Raw genomic sequence first — 19,766 nt, forward strand, 5'->3', positions numbered from 1 at the left:
TCTCTGGGCAAAACACAACGTGTTCTCTTTTGCACCGACATAGCACCTATAAATACCTTTAAGGAATGCCTGGGACCTTGTTTTACAAGACACAGATCAGTTGAACACCCTTTGGGATCTCCACTGAAAATCAAAAGTCAATTCTTAGAATATTCGAGAACAACAAATCTTTTCCATCCTTCAGGGCTCAATGGACACAGGAACTCACTGGTTTCTGTACTGTATAGGAGCTCCAAATGGGCATCTTGAAAGATTTTCCAAATCCACTGACATATTCCCTATGATAGAGAAGACAGTGCTCCTTGTTCTTCTGCATAACCTTGGGCCTCCCAAATGGCAAATTTAGTTTCTCTGTCACTGTTACTAAAATGAAAAAAACAAAAGAACATAAAATAAAAATGTTTGTAAAATTAGCAAATATTTCTATGCATGAAACTATCATCTGGTGGTTTATTATGTGCCAGTCACTCTGATAATTACTTTTCATACTTAACCTCTTAATTCTTATAATTCTGAGGCAAGTGTTATATTCCATTCTATATATTACAAAACTAGGGTTTAGAAAAGTAATCTGGCCAAGGAGCTAACAGCTCACAGGACATATTTGAAGAGATACATCCTCAAAACCAAAAGGACATACTTTGTAACAAAGATGACCTACCTTAGTAATTATCATAGGAAAGATTACACTTTTAAAGAACAGTATGTCCTAATGTACTTATTTTTATTTGCCTATTATTTCTAAATACCCATCAATTATTGATAGTTTAAAAACCTACAAGATATTCATGCCATGCAGCAGTACTCAACAGATTATAAAAAGATTATCAGCCAACCTAGATATTTACTGAACTCTTACTGTGTGCCAGGCACTATTCTAAGTGCACACATATATTAACTCATTTAACTCTCCCAAAAACTCTATAAAGAAAGTATCCCCATTTTATAAATGATGAAGCAGGCCTAGTGAGTTTAACATAAGAATACTTAAAAGATAACAGGTAATAATAATATTGCTGCGGCCAGGCACTATTCTAAATTATTTCCATGGAGTAACTTTTTCAGTCTTTAGAACTGCATGAGGTGGGTGCCATTATCATAGATGAGGAGACTGAGACCCAGAGAGGTTAAGTGATTTGGAGTCACACAGACAAGAAGCAGTAGAGATGGGCCATTTGGGCTACTCATATCTAAGAAAAGGAACATGCACAACCATTTCAAGGAATTTGTATTCTTGGGAGCACTGTAACTACCCCAGGCTTGTGATTGTTATTTAGATCTAGTTTTGTGGGGTTTTTTTTTCTTCTTCCAGTATACTGGCAATATAATCTTTATGTTCAAAAGCCTCTATGAGTTTATCTTAAGGAATCCCAAAAAGGCAATATTTTGTTTTGTTAGGCTTAAACACCAAAGATTGACATGTTTTCTATTGACTTACTTTCATCTTGAGAGAGATTTAGCATTTGATTCACATGTTCTAAATCAATATCCTGCAAAACAATATGGGGAAGAGAGAAAAAGTCAAGTCAAAGTGATAAGACATGTTTTAAGGGGATCAGGATTATTTCTGCAGTAATACCCTAATGTTTTACTACTAAGCAAGGAAGCCAAACTAACCTGAGTTTAAATTCCAACTCTGCCACTTGCTTAGAGACGGAGATCCTACTACTGCTTGGGATACTTTGTGTGGGAGTTAACAAAGATACAATTGATAAGGAGGCAAAGTTGTGACCACAGCTAGAATCAACTACTAAATTAGAATGACAACATCTCTGGGCTTCTCAGGCTTTAATATAAGTACAACTCACTTGAGGGGCTTGTTAAAATGCAGATTCTGATTTGTAATCCTGTGCCCAGTGGGGCCCGAGTTGCTGGATCTCTAACTAGCTTTCAAGAGGCAGATGTTATTCCCGTGACCACACTTGGAACAGCAAAGGGCATTCTTTACAAAGAAGAATTTGGAGGTTTGCAGTCAGGTAGATCAAATTTCTGTGACCTTGGACAGTTTACCTAGCTTCTTCTAACTCTTCTTTGTTCCTAAAATGGAGATGAAAACACCCACATCTTAATGTTTAACATTATTATTATTTTAAATGGTGGTTCCATCCAGGTAAGCTGTAGGTAAGAAACCTACACCCCTACTCTGATCTGATCAAGCTGTGGACTTGATTTTTATTGGGAATCTTGGCTGGACTTTTGTCCTTTAAAGCCTCTTTCGGTCAGCATTTCTTTATATACTTATTGATCTATGTGGCGTAATGTTATTTTGAGGATTAGAGAAAGTCAAGTCTTTGCTCTAGGACTAGTCTTTTCATGGACTGGCTCATAAAAAGGTGCCTTCAGGCCATGAGGAGTAACTCTTACCCGAGGCAGCAGGTACTTATTTAACTCTACAACATTTTTAACCTGGCATTAAATGCACCTTGACATTGGTTTTAACTTGATCGACTCCTAATAACAGGCCTCCAATTCCACCCTGAAATCCCAGCCCCCATCCCTGTGCTCTGGTTCTCACAGGGAGGGTTGGTCCTTGGATTCTGAGCTCCTGTTCTGATTCCTTGCCTTCAGAGGTTGGAGGACTCCTAGCGCCAGAATCTCCCTAGCTGTAAGAGGATAAGTTTACAAAGGAAACCAAAGACAGCTTCAAGATTCTACTGCTTTGAACGGTTAAGGACACTTAGCCCACAAGGGAATTAATAATGTCCAAAGAGTGCTTTCCAGTTTACAAAGCATAGTCACATATTTAATCTTTCAGTGCATCTCTCATCTCCAGACGAGCTTCAGAGAAAGCACATATACTTACTTAGTAAATATATGAACTAGAACACAAACCTGGTGGTCATCTACCCTTATTATAACCCTGGTTATAGATCAATTTGCCCCTTCACATTCTTATGGACATGTGACATTATTACTTACGTTCTGTAGCTTGGGACACAAACAGTCTAGAGTATCTGTGGGCAACGGAGTAGTAAAGCCACAAACAGAAGGCTTTGACACTTCCTCTGCATGGACTGGCTCATAAAAAGGTGCCTTCAGAAGATGGTTTAAACTACCATGGGTGCCATTGTTTGGTGCTGGTTGAATGTGTAGAAGATCTGTTTTAAAAATAAATTCACAGTAGTTTTAAATTAAAAGGCAACACCTGTCTAGCATTTGGAAGGAAACAAAACTTTCTTTAATAAATTCTGCTATAACGTGGTCTTGTATTGCATATGCCTTTAGTTTAGTGTCCCTTCCCTCGGGGATTTCTTTTGGGGCTAGGGGTGTGGCAAGGAGGGGGAGAGAGAGAGGGGAAGAGAGAGAAGGGGAGGAGAGAGAATCCCAAGCAGACTCCTCATGGAGCACAGAATCCAACGTGAGGCTCCATCCCATTACCCTAAGATGATGACCTGAGCCAAACCCGCTTAACCTACTGAACCATCCAGGTGCACATGCTCCCTCACCCCACCCCCCTTCCATAGTTTCTATCACCTCCTCTTTCTAGATAATGGGAACATTTACTACACACACCTTCAGGAACTGTTTCTGCTCCTCCAAAGAAAAGTATCATTGTTTAAATGGTCACTTTGTTCCTTAAGCATATCCTGGTTTTCTAGCATAAAAAGCTATACTTATATCAGGAACAATTTTGAAGAATTTAATTTACAATCTTACTGACAGTATATTTACTTAGTTATATGAAACTTCTTTAAGGACAGATACCTTTAAAAATTAACTCATAAATTCTGTCTAATATTTAGATCACTTTTTCTACTTTTTTCCCTACAACAACCCAATACACAGATATTTTACAAACACAATCTTTTAAGTGGTTCCTGCTGAATGCCACCAAATAGAACTCCCTTAGAGCTGAAATCCTATCTGGTTCCTTCTAAGCCTCCTCACAAAGGGCCAGCATCCTTGACCACATAAGCCTCCTCACAAAGGGCCAGCATCCTTGACCACAAACTCAGCTTGGGATCCGAGAGTCAAAGTTGGTAAGGCTACAACACATTATTTTCAAATGGATACTCTTTGGTTTCTAAGTCATATTCAATCACCACAGGCCTTTGGCAAGATTAGGGATGACAATTTTGAGTGTATTTACGTCAGAATTCCTAAAGCTCAAGGTGCAATTACAACGTACCCATTGCCTTACCAAGACAAATGATTTAGTAGTATAACTCTCTGAAGTAAGCATGTAGGCAGAAAAGTAGGGGAGATCCCCTAAAACTCTAATTCTTAACATTTTTTTTTCCTTTTTAAATACTAAGTGTAATCCAAAGCATCTGTCCAAGAAAGTACTTCCTTTTCTCCTTTTATGCTGTAAGTTTTTCTCTATAATTACAAGAAAATACTTGTGCTTTTAGGAGTTCTTTGCCTGCTTTGAGAAGTTAGAAATGTAATTTTATTTATCTAAGTTTTATGAAATTTTCAAATAGTAGCTGACAGAAAAGCTGGTCTCCTGAGAGCTAATGTTTATCATTAGCAACAAACAGGAAGACTTGACTCTTAGGCCTGAATAATTCTGATGATGATTCCTTCTCATCGTTTCTCCTTTCTGTCTTCTTAGGGCAAAGCATCCATCTTTGGGATTCAATTTATTACCCATTACAAAATACATATTTTTAGAACTATATCCACATTTTGGTGTCAAATGTAAATAGATCTACTCACCACATATTAGGTTATAGATTTCAATATTTTCAAATGGCTCAATTTCAGTCTTCTCTTTAAAACTTGGTCCATGTGCCAAGAAGATAGCCTAAGTGACAACAGTCTATGGTTATGAGATGCCATCTAAACGCAAAAACATATGTTGGCAAAGACCCAATTTTCCCTCTGTCCTAGCTCCCCAGTTGTGTCTGAGGCTATTGTGAGGAATTCTTGAAAATGATTTTTATATCATTTGCACCTATGATTGGGATTCCAACCATCCCAGTCAAATATAATCTATATTGTATTTACTTTTGCTACATGGACCTGCTTCCACAGCCCCTCTTATGTCAACAGATGAGGAGAAACCAGCAACACCGGACAACCAGGGTCAGCACAATTCTACCATATGTATGGTACAAATTACAAATTCATCAAATAATACCAGATATTCTTTCCACAGTCCTTTCATGTCATTGTTCAAATATGTTAAGTGACAAAAACTGTTGAAGTCTCTAAATGCTACTTTTTTTTTTTTTAACAACTTATACTAACCCACTGATTTCCCAAATATATCTCCCCCCTACTTTTAGGAAGAAGAAACCTGAATACTTTTATTTACATTTAATTAATTCCTGTTAAATATATTATGAATAACACACCTAATACTTTCAGACTATAAATAACTAGAAAAAAGTGTCAAACATAAATATTTTTTGGTAACAGTGTCATGTATCTTTTTTCCCAAGATAATCAGCAAAGAACAGGAGGCATAAGTGTTCCTTATAGTAACTGGCTTAATTATCAAATATCAAATACCAGTAGTATTCTGCATCTCTGGGTCTCCAGAGACTATTCAAATGTTTACAAGGATCTATAGCTCTTCATGACAATGTTAAAAGGCAGTATATTCAGAAAGAGCCCAAAACATTTTCTTTAATTGGGAAGGATGGGTGTATGTGTGGGGGGAGGGGTGTGGGGGGGTGTGTTATTATTAATGGAAATAGATAAGACAGCCAGTTGCGAAAAGTCTTAAGGCTTTACCTATGGGGGAATATCAGTTATACTTTATTCAAACAGTCTCTTCCCTGGGTTTCCAGGACACACTATGCTCCTCCTGGTTTTCTTCCTTCGTTATTGGCTTTACTTCTAAATGTCTTTGCTAGTGACTCTTTTTCTTTCAACTTCTTCAAGTAGAATTGCTTACAGCTCAGTCTTTGGTCTTCCTTTCTACCTATATTTACTCAGTTTCTGAAGACTGTCTCTAGTTGTGTATCTTTTAAAACTAATTTGCACACCTAAAACTTAAATTTTTAAAATCTCTGCATAGACAGACTCTTTTTAGGTGCCCATAAAACTTCTCCACTTGAATGCCTAATAAGTATTTTGAACATAACATACCCAGTTGAACCCTCACTCCTTCCTCTCCAATCAGCCGTAGTTGAACATCCTTCCAATAGCCTATGACTCTCTCATCCCCAACATGTCAGGCACACTGCCACCTTCAGGCCTTTGCACTGGCTGTTTCCTCAACCTGGGACACTTGTCCCCTGAATATTTGAAAGGTAAATTCTATCAGCTTCTTCAAGTCTCTGTATAAACATCATAATGAATCTCACCCTCTCCACCTTGTGTAAAATAGCACACCACTCCCATGGTTCGCTGAAACATCCCCAATGTCTGCCAACTCTGCTTTTCTTTCATTTCCCATGGTACCTACCCCTAATATACCAAGTAATATACTACATTATTAACACCAATAGTCTATATTCCTCTGTTAGAACGAAAGCTTCATGAGGGCAGGGATCCTTAGCTGTTTTGTTCAAAGTTGTATTCAAGAGCCCTGAAGACTGCCTATCACAAAGTAGCTACTCAATAAATATTTGTTTAAAAAAAAAAAATGAAGCAGTAAGTTACCTCCATGCTCTTAAATTCATTGTTATAACCATGATTGCCTCCTCCACAGGATGAATATGCTTTACTCCTTTAAAGAAATAATAATGTTACATTGCAATAAATACATGGATATGAAATCATACTCTTAACCTGAGCTTTAATGGATTTTTATGTACCTTCTGCTTTTATAGAAGTAAATTTTTCTGTCAACAACAGCATAAACATAGTTCTTTTCATGTTCAAATTCATAACCATAGAGGAACAAACAGAATGGCAGGAGAGAAGGAAGGAGAATTCCAGAATCTATAAATAGAATTCAAAAGCCTTTGACACTTAGACATTGACAAGATAAAAACAAAGGCATAGATTAAAAAAAAAAAAAATTCGAAATGTTAAGATTGTGTGTCAGCTACACATCAATAAGAATTTAAAAATATAAAAAAGTTATCTTCTAGCTTACCTGTATCTTTACACATTAATTCATGTCTGAGTGATTCAGAACAGTTTGACTAAGATGCTACTTAAAGCATTTCAGTACTTTAGAATTAAGTCTTTGAAACTGGGAAAAAATATTGATTCCTATTAAAGTATAAACAATATGGAGTAGAAGTTAATTATAACACTTGGTAAGAAGAAGCTAGTATAATCTTATAAATTCAGTTTATTTTTAATTTGGGGGCCATTCTTCCATAGGCTGTTGCCTTATTACTTGAAGGACTTTTCAAATATAATTAGTCTTTTGTCCACCTTCTCATACTTTAGTATTTGAACTGAGAAATATTAGCAATTTTATACATAGTTGGTTTTTATACATGAAGGCAAAATGGCAACAAATAAACCTAGTTTGTTTTTTTTTTAAAGCAATAATGTCATAGGAGTTCAAATTAGGTCGCTAATGGAAAAAAAAAAAAAGCCTTCTCTTCCCAACAGTTGGCCTTAAGAGATTTTTCTCATTTGCTTTCCCACTCCTACCTCCCACTCCTCAAGCAAATACATGCACGCAGTGTTTTTGTTTGTTTTTATGTCGTAGGCAGGACTTAAGTGTCTTAAAAAATTAACTTTTACAACAGCCATAAATGACTCCTACTCAGCTTAAATAAAAATAAATCACAAATTAAAAAATAAATCACAACACTGAGCAGGCTACACTCATCTCTACCCAAGAGAGGAAAGAAAGGAGAGGGTAAGGACTAGCAAGAGTAGGGAAAAACAGGAGGAGTCCTATTCAAATTCAATTACCCAAGGTGCCAGTTCATTACTTTGGTTAATTCCAATAAAATATCGGACAGAAGGAAAGAGTTGCTTAAAAATATTTTTATCCTTATTTCAGTGATATTTGGTTCCATCAGATTATTGGAACTATATGGGGATAATTAAGTTTTAAATTCTGTGTGGGAGGCTAGAGGATTCATTAATTAAAGGAGAAAAGAGGTCTTTAGAATCAAGTCATCGGTAAAATTTTCTGAAGTTGATCCTTCCTTTATTTTTATTTTCAGAAAAATATTTAATATTTTCAACTTCTCACCGAACTCAGTTAGGAAACTAGTCAATATGAAAGTCAATACTTACTTGGAAGTAAAAGGTAAAAAAAAAACAGTGTTTGAAAAACACGATTTTCTGTCCTCAAGTGAAAATTCTAGCAATTGGCTCGCTCTTCCAACTCTTCCAACTGGTCCTGTTTATGCTTTCCAACCATTAGACTGGAAATTACATATGGAAAAACAGAAGCCAGCATTGGGAAAAGATGAGTTGATTTTATCTATTCTGGTTAAGCTCAACTTCCAAGTACCATATGAAATCTTCTGGAACATGTTCTCTTTTATCTTCTCCATGCCTAATTAGTCAAGTTGAAATCAAGGCCAGTTTCTCCACCTCAGTTGAGTAATGACACAGGTTGGAGATGAGCAAGACCTCTTTCCTGACTTTCAGACAGCTGCCAAGTCCCACGCACCTGCACAGTCCCTTTCACATCTTCCCCTGCTCTCCTCTTCTGCCGTGCTCAGCCGAATCCTTGTTACTTCTGGCCTGAACCAAGTTCCTAATTGGTCTAAGTGGTTATCCTGACTGTGAATTTCAGAGTCTTCCCACAACACACACACACCCACACACATACACATGCACACACACACACACACACACACACACACACACACCTCTTAGCCATATTGACACTGAGCTCTCTGAAATGCAAATGCTCATATCCACATATTCACCTTAGCCACCCTGTATCTACCAATGTCCTGCTTCCTTAACTGTCAAAAGTCATAGATTTTAGTCATGACAGTTCCTTTAGGAAGACACCAACTCCATTCTCCCAGGGCTCTAGTGATGCAGAACTATTTGAAATTGCTGGAATCCAGTCCTTCAGCCCAGAAACCTGTTTCTACACTTCCTTGCCCCAGAGCAGCTGCTGGCTTGAAAAAGGTGCCCCATTGCTCTGGGTAGAGAATTTTGAGAAAGAAGCACCTTTGTGAATACAGCCTGGCAGTGCTCAAGGCTTAGCAAGCCGATGGATGCCTTCTAGCAGAGTAAAGTGGTCCATTTCCTCCTGCAGACATAGCCCCCTATCAGGGCTCAGTGAGCTGAGCAAGAGTTGTTTTCACTGCCTCTCTTCTTGGCTGAATGCTTCTGGGCAGTGCACAGACTACACAACTACCTGAGGCAGACTGGCTGCATGTGACAGCATTTAGCTATCCCATCCTGAGTCTTCAAAGCCCAGAGCAGTAATCACAGCCACCAGGAAGCTTCTTCTGATGTTCTCTGACATCCACACCTGGGCTGTGTAATCACTCTTTTTGTATCCTTGCATTTTGTACGTGATCCTCACGCAGCAATCCTCATGTAGTATTTATAACAACTGACTACAATTCTTGTCTTTCTCCTTTCCTGCACAAAGATCCTTAGCGGGGGACTGTGTCTACCCCCATTTCTTAGAAAGGTACCTGGGAGGGACACCTGGATGGCTCAGTCAGTTAAGCGTCTGCCTTTGGCTCAGGTCACAATCCCAGGGTCCTTCAACAGACTCCTGCATTGAGCTCCCCACTCAGCAGAGAACCTGTTTCTCTCTCTACATCTGCTGCTCCCCCTGCTTGTGCTGTCTCTCTCTCTCTCTCTCTGACAAATAAGTAAAATCTTTAAAATAAAATAATATAAAATAAAATGATTTTTTTAAAAAAAGAAGAAGAAAAAGAAAGGTACCTGGAAGGTATTTGTCACTTTTCAATCATAAAATGAAAAGCTATTATTCAAGTTCGTTTAGGGAGCACTTTAACAATACTTCAATTGTAGTTTCAAATAATTGGGTTTCCTCAAATTAATAAAATCCAACACATTTTAGGCAAAATAAAGATGATGACGGTGAAAGAGTACACTAAACGATGATATTTGCTATAATTCTGGAAAGGAGATCTATCTAGCTATCAAATATTGGACATTATAACTAAAAACAGCATACTGTAATGTAGAGATCAGGCAGCCTGACACTCATGTGTTAAGGGTTGGAGGTAGAGCGAACCCAGGGCTTGATCAGATGAGACACCTTGGTGGCTCGGATTTGGGCTGTTGGCAACATTTCCCTTTGATATAAATGAGTTTACTTTAATATCAAGAGACTAATAAAACCAGGCTAATTTGGTGTTGCAGATGATGAAGACGAAATCCTGAGACATTAATTTGTTTATGTTCTCACAGTCTATGTGTGGAGGCGGGTCTTGAACCCTCAGCCTTGAACATCTTGCTGCTAGTGGTTACATTTAAAAAGCTCGTAATTTGAGACTAGATATTAATGTGTAATACCCAGAGGTATTCTGGTGGCTGAACTCTCCTTCTATAACCGATCGGTCATGTTATAGGATGCATGGGCACTTCTGCATTTGTTACCAGTGACCTCTTTATTTCTTCCATCTCATACTCTCAACAGTAAATATTTGTGGAGCCATTTACCCATATATTGGACATATATTTGCTCGCATGATACATGCCTACATTACTAAGAGCTTTATATACTTAATATTAGTAAAGCTTCGTCTTTTTAGTTCTTCTGGAGAATGCTATGGTGAGCCGTACAATAAAGCCACTCATCCTCGCAAAGGATTGTGAAACCCCAATCCCAAGGAGAGAGGCCAACGCCATCTTGTGGTCAGCTGCGAGCACGCACACTCTCTGGCCTAACCGTGTACTGCTTAGAACAGGTTTTGCCAAAACCCCAGTTCCTCATCCTGTACCCACTCATATTAGAGCCCAACTGCCTTATTTTCCCTTTGTTAAACATGTCTTTCAGAGTCTGTACACCCACTGTCTTCTGTATCCTCCGGCATTACACTGCACACAAATAAGGCCAGAAAATATGATCCTGATTCCATTTAAATCCACGTATGCACATGCAAAAACCACCACCACCACCACAACACTGGAATGAAACAAAGAGATAGGAAACATTAGTTGCACTACCAGAAAGTGTGTATGTATTTATTTGCTGGCTTATTATCAGTCTTCATCACTGGACAAGAATCCTGTCTGTTATCCTTCAAATGCCTGAAACAAGGCCCAGCACACACAAAAACAAACATGATTTTGTGAAACCAATGAATGAATTGGTTATCTTGGGATGAGGGGATTCAGAATGGTTTTTATTTTCTCTAAACACAATTATAATTTACAAATGCTCAACAATCAACATGCATAGTAACTAGAAAAAAAAAGACCAAGCTAACCAATGGGTTAGCTTGGCCTCAGAACCATAAAGGTGCTCCTTCTTAAAAACCACAAAGATGACAGACAACGATCTCAAGGAGCCACCCAATTAATAACTTATCATCTTTATATCCCGTCTGCCACCTTAAAATGACCCGAGTGCGGGTGTGCTGGTACTGACAGTTTCTGGAACGGTCTACAGTGTCAGTCTTCCTCTTGCTCGTCTGTCTTGTGAGGATTAGGATGCTAAGACTGAAATGCCTAAGAACAGGCGTTTCAAATGCAGAAGTTCTAGGTGGCATGTAAAAAGTCAAGGAAATATCAATACTCAGGAAAAAAAATCACAGGATTATAATAGCAGGGTAAAATTAAGGTAAAGAAATAAAACCCTGCCATTTGCAACAATGTGGATGGAACTAGAGGGTATTAGGCTGAGCTAAATAAGCCAACCAGAGAAAGACATTTATCATATGATCTCTCTGATATGAAGAACTTGAGAGGCAGGGTGGGGGGTTGTGGGGGGAAAATGAAGCAAGGTAGGATCGGGAGGGAGACAAACCATAAGAGACTATTAATCTCAGGAAACAAACAGGGTTGTTGCGGGGGTGGGGGGAGAGGGTGGTTGGATTATGGACACTGGGGAGGGTATGTGCTATGGTGAGTGCTGTGAATTTTGTAAGCCTGATGATTCACAGAACTGTACCCCAGTGCAAAAAATACATATGTTAATATAAATTATAAAAAAAATTAAGGTAATCTATATTGAAAGACGGTTGTTAAAAGTATTACAAGACAAGTGAATAGATGCACAAACCTCACAGCCAGCCACTGCCGATCCACCAAAAGATGAACCTTGTCAATTCTAATATTTTTGGCAAAGTGGAGTCGTTTTGGCAAATCAGGAGTCAAATAGGGTTTGAAATGCTGATCAGGTTTCTGGCACTAAAAAATAGGTAAATTCTTTCTTCATGTAAGTTATAAAATATGCAAGCTAATTCAACAATAACATCTTCTAAGACAATTAAGCACTTTTTTAAATTAAGAGGATTTAAATTTGGCTTATAAAATAAGGATATGAGGGACGCCTGGGTGACTCAGTGGGTTGAGCCTCTGCCTTCGGCTCAGGTCATGATCTCAGGGTCCTGGGATTGAACCCCACACGTCGGGCTCTCTGCTCAGCAGGGAGCCTGCTTCCCTCTCTCTCCCTGCCTGCCTCTCTGCCTTCTTGTGATCTCCCTGTCAAATAAATAAAATCTTTTTAAAAAATTTTTAAAAATAAAATAAGAATATGAAACCTAGTATCATTGTGGTCACATTTCCCAATTATGTTGTTTTTACTGTTGCAAGTTGTTGACTTGAAATTATGAGTTGGTGTTTGATGTTCTAAGTTTTTTACCATAAACTTCCCCTCCTTTTTTGACAGACACTAGCTACGTTGATATTTCGAGTAGCAATTACAACTTCTGAATTTAAATTACATATGAAGACTACATAACACAGTAAATATCACTAAAAATTTTAAGACTCAGTTTAATTGCACCAAAATCCTTTTTCAATGGATTCAATTTACCCTTGAAATAACCTACATTTGCTTACTTCTCAAATCAAATGAAAAGTTTCTGATACCTGGCACAGTTTCTTTATCTTTAAAACTCATGGATCTCTTACTAACTAGAGGGAAATGTTTCCTTAATAATTAAATAATTAATAATTACTGCAGTAACTTGGTGGCATATTTTAAAACTGTGTAAAAATGCAACTCAGGGCGCCTGGGTGGCTCAGTGGGTTAAAGCCTCTGCCTTTGGCTTGGGTCATGATCCCAGGGTCCTGGGATTGAGCCCCACAAGGGGCTCTCTGCTCAGCAGGGAGCCTGCTTCCTCTCCTCTCTCTCTGCCTGCCTCTTTGCCTACTTGCAATTCTGTCAAATAAATAAATAAAATCTTTAAAAAAAAAAAACTGTATAAAAATGCAACTCATAGAGAGCTAAAAAAAAAAAAAAAAGTGAGGAGACAAGAACTAAAACTAAAAATGAACTTTTTCTCCCTCATGACCTTTTTGAGAAACAAGAGAAAAAAAATACAGGTAAGAATATGGGGAAATTAAATTTTTTTCTACTTCTTCATTTTATTTAAGTCTCAATCATCTCACAAATACTTTGTCTGTACTCATTACTATTTTGTGCTCTCAATCATCTCACAAATACTTTGTCTGTACTCATTACTATTTTGTGCTCAATTTATAGAAGAAAAAAAGACACCATGAAATTGAACAAAAAAAACTAAAAAGGAAAATGGACAATAGAGCAAGAGAGTTATAGGTTGAAAAGGGGAAGAGAAATTATTATTATTTTTTTTAAAGAGTAGATTTTTTTTTTTAAGATTTTATTTATTTGTTTGACAGAGAGAGATCACAAGTAGACAGAGAAGCAGGCAGAGAGAGAGAGAGAGGGAAGCAGGCTTTCTGCTGAGCAGAGAGCCCAATGCAGGACTCGATCCCAGGACCCTGAGATCATGACCTGAGCCGAAGGCAGCGGCTTAACCCACTGAGCCACCCAGGCGCCCAGGGGAAGAGAAATTATTTATTGCACACTTATTTTGGCCATTTTTTTTTCTTGCCTAGTTTAGTATCTTTACTAGGCCTCCTCTTCTTTTTTTTTTTTTTTTTTTTTAAGATTTTATTTATTTATTTGAGAGAGAGAAAGAGAGCATGAGCAGGGGTCGGGAAAGGGAGAAGCAGGATCCCCGCTGAGCAGGGAGCCTAATGCAGGGCTCGATCTAAGGACCCGAAGACCATGATCTGAACTGAAGGCAGAAGCTTAACTGACTGAGCCACCCAGGCACCCCCATTGTTACTTCCTTCAGAAGTCAATATTTTTGTAACATTCAGGCCAAGTACTCTATGGCAGCTCTTGGGTACACAGCTTCCTCAAAGATACACGGAACTAGACTGTACCCTTGAGGACCGAAAGTCACATGTCAGTCACACTCTCCTAGCTGGTATGTAGCCAGAATAAATCCCAAGGAAATGGGAGGCATGTTGCCAACTTCTGAAGGAAGAATGGGGTTATACTTTGCATTTGAGAATTTAGGCTGAAGACTCTAAAGTTGGGAAAACTTGGGTCATTTTATCTAAGAACAAAGTTGATATTGTTTTCTGTCATGAAGCCACAATACTGTTGAGCTAAAGAGCCACCCGTTCATGTTTGGTTATGTTTGTCCAATAAAAGCTCAATACGGGACCAGGGACCAGCATTACCAGGAATATATATTGCACTGCCAATGCAGTATTTCCTGGGAATAACAGATGACTTCAAGAAATGGTGGTCCATTCCTTCAGGGTTCTGTGGCTCCAGGCCCAGCCTATTCTTACAGTGCCAGGTAATGGGTTTCCAAAGCCTGTGGTAAATTCCCTGCACCATCAGAATTGTTAGAGACTTTCCCCTCCTCACCAACACGGCTTCAGCTATAGGGCTAGTGAGGTGATGAGGATAGAACAACAATATGTGGTTTTAGAGAGTCCACATGCTGAAAATTCCCAAGTGCCCCTCCAATCAGCATGGACACACAGCGTCTCTGCGTTTCACCAGCATGGGGTGAGGTTGCCTACCCTGCGTACTCAAGATCAGCGTATCAGAAGGTGTAAGAGAAAAAAGGAGTGATTAAGACTAAAGAATTGCTGATCTAGTGGTCATTTCAAGAAAAATTTTTTAGGGGCACCCGCGTGGCTCAGTGGGTTAGGCCGCTGCCTTTGGCTCAGGTCATGATCTCAGAGTCCTGGGATGGAGCCCCACATGAGGCTCTCTGCTCAGCAGGGAGCCTGCTTCCTCCTCTCTCTCTGACTGCTTGTGATCTCCGTCTGCCAAATAAATAAAATCTTAAAAAAATTTTTTTTTTTAGATTTTGTTCATTTATTGGACAGAGAGAGAGATAGAGAGAGCACAAGCCTGGGGAGTGGCAGACAGAGAAAGAGAGAGAAGGAGGCTCTCCGCTGAACAGAAAGTCCAGCAAGGCTCTATCCCGGGACCCTGGGATCATGACCTGACCTGAGCAGAAAGCAGACGCTTTACCAACTGAGCTTCCCAGGGGCCTCGCTAATGGTCATTTCTACATCAGATGTGCTGTGGGTCCCAGGAGACAGTAACACTGCTCCCTCTGGGTTTTCCTCACTTTCAATGATTCACATTTCATCTTAACATTTTTTACTGTAATTGCCGCCTATACTTAAAGAAACCTAGCCCCATCCCAAGCAATGATAGGGTCATGAATCTCAGGTAATAGATAATATACTTGGGAATATGCCTTAAATACGGAATTATTAAAACTATACTTAAGAAGAACTCGTCAGGTCTCTCCAGGAGCAGCGAATGTCACTTTGAAAAGCCCAGATGGCTTTAAGCTAGGTATCTGGAGTTTGCCTTGCTCCTTTACTCACAACCCAGAATGTGGGAACCAATCAAAAGCAGTTGCAATTATACTTGGAGGGTGAAGGGATGATTTTTCTTACTTGTATGAACAGAACGGTAAGTGTTCATGATTCACTATTTTCCGATATTAAGTCAATTAAAACATGTGACAGGCGGCACAGCCTGAGGCTCCCTGGCATGGCTCTTTTGCAGGGGCCATCAGCCTGCTCAGTGAAAACCAGGAGCCCCCCAGACTAATCTCCTGGAGGCGTAACAACTGCAAATGGAAACACCTAAGATAACAGCAACTGATATGCATGTAAAATGATGTCAATGGAGGGTTTCATAAATAAATGACAAGTGGCTTGGGCTCAGAAATATAGATTTCTTCCAACCCAGATTTTAAGGACATTCTATTACCTTACATATATGTAGTAGGACACTGTATACTTACACTGAGGTTCCTGACAATTTCTTCAGAATTAACTGTTTCAAAAAAAAAAAAAAAAAAAGAATCACATCACAAATGTGAACAACTCAGATGAATTTGACATATACATTTATTAAGGACTATGATCTGGTAAGATTGAGTAAAAAACTATTTTCAACAAAGAATTATTTTAGAATTTAAGAATATATTTTAACCTACAAATAGTATACATTTTAAACTAACAATTATGTAAAATATATTAAGTTTATTAATATTACTATTTTAATTAATTGATGTTTTAATTAATATAACTAGGATTATTAATGTAAGTAGACTGTATTTCATTCCATATTATTTATTATAAATATCTGCTTATATGGCTATAAGTAGAACATATTTAACCTAACAAGTAGAATATATTAATATTTTTATTATTAACATTTTGTTTTCATTAATACTTTATTAATACTAACAAAATTAAGTAGAATATGTTTTAATTTGAGAATATTAAATATTACCATAGACTTTACAGACTGACTATATTTAAACAAGGAAGGGGATTTCTCCTTTGCTTCTGTATGGTCTTCCCAAGAAGTCAGAAGAAGGGCCTGGCAATCTCTACATCCTCAGAATCATAAGGTATGGCTATTCACATTCAATTTTACCTTTTGTTTCACATGGCATCTTCATACTTACAACTGTAAAAGTCATGAGGTATATTACGAGCCCTGATACGAGGGGCAGGCCCTTCGTACATGTAGAAGTTTATTCGAGGAAAATAATTAGTCATATATTCCATTTTGTCACAGTAAGTCTGATCCATTCCTGAATTTTAAAAAAAGTATGTATACCACTGAGTATAGATAGATAGATAGTAACAGATGGTAACAATCTGTTGTCTTTCACCATTTCAAATCAGAGATATTCCATGTTACAGATCTCAAAACAAGTTTCACTGAGCACCTATACAACTGACCCTATGATTTCACTCTAAATGGCAGACCTTGAAAACCCTGGCAGTGGAGGAGAAGGGTCACGTTTATAAGAGAAGAATAAACAAGAATTATGAACAGATCATTTGTTCAACATGAATCAACTAACTTCAAAGAAGAAAATCCTCTGGAGAAATTTATTTAAATACATTATTTAAATTTATATAAGCAGCATGCACTTTAAATTTCTTTTTTTTTAATTTTTTTAAACAAAATGGACATTAAAATGGTTCACTTTCATTTTAAAACAGTAGGACAATGTGTTAAGAAAACATTTTAGAAATTTTTTAAATAAATTACTGTTTCTCGTTACCTTGATGTCATAAAATATGAACAAAAGTTCTGTACACATAAAATCCTTTTCCTCCTCTCCTCCATGCCTCATTTCTTCACAGCCTTTGGATCTAAGCTTGACTAACCTAAGGAAAATCATCCCATTTCTGCTTTATGTACCTCCAAATACACCTTATCTAGTAAAGTACTTGACACTGAATTGGCACTCAAAAAATATTTGATTGAACAATAACCCAGAAATATACCTTACTTTTTACAGAAAAGTAAGGTATATGGATGGATTTTCAGAATTAATGTAAGCATAAACTAGAAATTTTAATTTTAGTCTTCTATTCCTCACAGCCTACCACAAAACTTGTTGCTTGTTTTAAGTCTGTAAGTAAACTCTAAAATATCACTATCCTTTTCACATGTTCCTTGAAATGGTAAGACATAATCAATGATAAAATATAATTTTAAAAGAAAAGTATAAAAGAAAAAGAAAAGAAAGTGTACCATGGTCAGCCAAAAGGATTATATTGACACAGTTGTGTAAGTTCCGCTGTTTTAAGCCTTCCATCAACATACCAAAAGCTTTATCTACCAACTGTAAGGCTTGAATTATCTGAAGGGGGAAAAAAAAGAGTTAAGATTTTCTTCATGTGGGTGCTTGGGTGGCTCAGTGTGGTTAAGCCTCTGCCTTCGGCTCAGGTCGTGATCTCAAGGTCCTGGAATCGAGTCCCGCATCGGGCTCTCTGCTCAGCAGGGAGCCTGCTTCCCCCTCTCTCTCTGCCTGCCTCTCTGCCTACTTGTGATCTCTCTCTGTCAAATAAATAAATAAAATCTTAAAAAAAATATATTTTCTTCATGAATTCAACATTAATTAATGAAATCACTATTTAAGGTAATAAAAATTGAATAATTTCTCTGAAATTTCTGGGTTTTGAAGTAGGACATCAGAGCCTAGCATCCATGCTACCACATGGATTCCCTAAATTTCTATAAGCAAATTAAAAAAAAAATTAAACCATGTTTCAACAAAGGAAAATAGACTATTGGCCAATAAATATCTAAGAGAAACGTTCAACCTCCACAACATTACTCAGCTGTAAAGGCTTTCATGATCATGCCCAGTGTTGGGGAGGGGTTGTCCATGGACACCTCTGTAGAAGTCTTCATGGGTGCTGGGGGAATCACGTGACAATGCCTAACCAGAGTAAAAAAGACACATATCCTATAACCTAACAGCTAACTCTGGGCATTTGTCCTCATAAACACTGAAAGTACAAATGGAAATTTATACCTAAGCAGGGAGCCCTTCGTGGGGCTCCATCCTAGAACCCTGAGATCATGACTTGAGCCTAAGGCAGATACTTACCTGACTGAGCCATTCAAGTGCCCCTCATTTTTAAATATATTTAACATTTCTCAGTAAACATCGTTGCACAGAAAATGAAAAGGAAATATATCAAGATAGTATTAATAGTGGTTATCTCTGAACAGTGAACTGGAGTTCATGTCTATTTTATTGGTGACATTCTTTTGTGTTTTTAAAATTTTTCTCCACTTCATCACCCTAGTACATTGGACTGACAAGGTTTAAGTGAATATATTTTAACTGACATAACATTATGTTAGGTCAGTAACTGACATAATTATTTTTTCAGTGACTAGGAAAATGTAATAGCAAGGGATTGGGAAAAATGTGTAATCTCTTATAGTACTATTATAAAATGACAGCTTTTTTTTTCTTTTTTAAGACTTTTACAAGCCAATTACTGTCAAGAGCTTTAGTATATTAATTCATGAAATTGTCATGGTAATATGGTATGGTAATATGGTAATATGCATGGATGGAGCTATTTCCACCATCTGGAATTTCCAGGAGGAAAGACCAGGAAACTTGAGGTTTAAAGAAGTTAAGTAACATGTTCATGGTCCCACAGTTAATAAGGGACTTTTCAAACCGGTTCAACCTACTGCTAAATCCATCAACTCTTGAGTTGCTTTCCTGATTCCCGTTCTTTTCTTTCTCTTCTTTTCTTTAAGTTTTTATTTATTTACTTGGTGGGGAGAGACGCAGAGGGAGAGGGGTTACAAGTAGACTCCCTGCTGAGCTGGGAGCTAGCTAGGAGACTGGATCCCAGGACCCCCAGATCACGACCTAAGCCAAAGGCAAATGCCTAACCCACTGAGCCATCCAGATGCCCATCCTGATTCCCATTCTTAAGGTGACCTTGCACTCTGGTTTGTGACCATGAGTCACAATTCCCACCTGTTAGGGCATAATTATGCCTCCTTTTGTGGTCATTCTACTCACTCCTCCCAATTGTACTAACAGTCATCTCCCAGCCTCCTGGCATCTGCTGCCATTGGACTTTCCACAGATTGAAACATCTGTGCATGTGCCTGCCTCCCCAGGAAAGTGTGAGCTCCTGCAGGG

The 19,766-nt window shown here is 38.0% G+C and overlaps 1 protein-coding gene across 1 annotated transcript in view; it reads right to left on the reverse strand.

The window, feature by feature from the left end:
* ENPP3 (ectonucleotide pyrophosphatase/phosphodiesterase 3) overlaps positions 1-19,766 on the reverse strand; it is a 74,044-nt gene that overhangs the window by 19,072 nt on the left and 35,206 nt on the right. Inside the window, exons 12-20 of the mRNA XM_059177533.1 lie at positions 17,840-17,948; positions 16,755-16,883; positions 16,083-16,114; positions 12,041-12,168; positions 6,556-6,622; positions 4,660-4,747; positions 2,920-3,098; positions 1,439-1,490; positions 209-363 (exon numbers count right to left, since the gene is read on the reverse strand). Of these exons, the coding sequence (XP_059033516.1) occupies positions 209-363; positions 1,439-1,490; positions 2,920-3,098; positions 4,660-4,747; positions 6,556-6,622; positions 12,041-12,168; positions 16,083-16,114; positions 16,755-16,883; positions 17,840-17,948 (939 nt within the window). The remainder of the gene's footprint in view (positions 1-208; positions 364-1,438; positions 1,491-2,919; positions 3,099-4,659; positions 4,748-6,555; positions 6,623-12,040; positions 12,169-16,082; positions 16,115-16,754; positions 16,884-17,839; positions 17,949-19,766) is intronic.

Source organism: Mustela lutreola, chromosome 6 (assembly GCF_030435805.1).
Source record: "Mustela lutreola isolate mMusLut2 chromosome 6, mMusLut2.pri, whole genome shotgun sequence".
In the NCBI taxonomy this organism is placed as follows: domain Eukaryota; kingdom Metazoa; phylum Chordata; class Mammalia; order Carnivora; family Mustelidae; genus Mustela; species Mustela lutreola.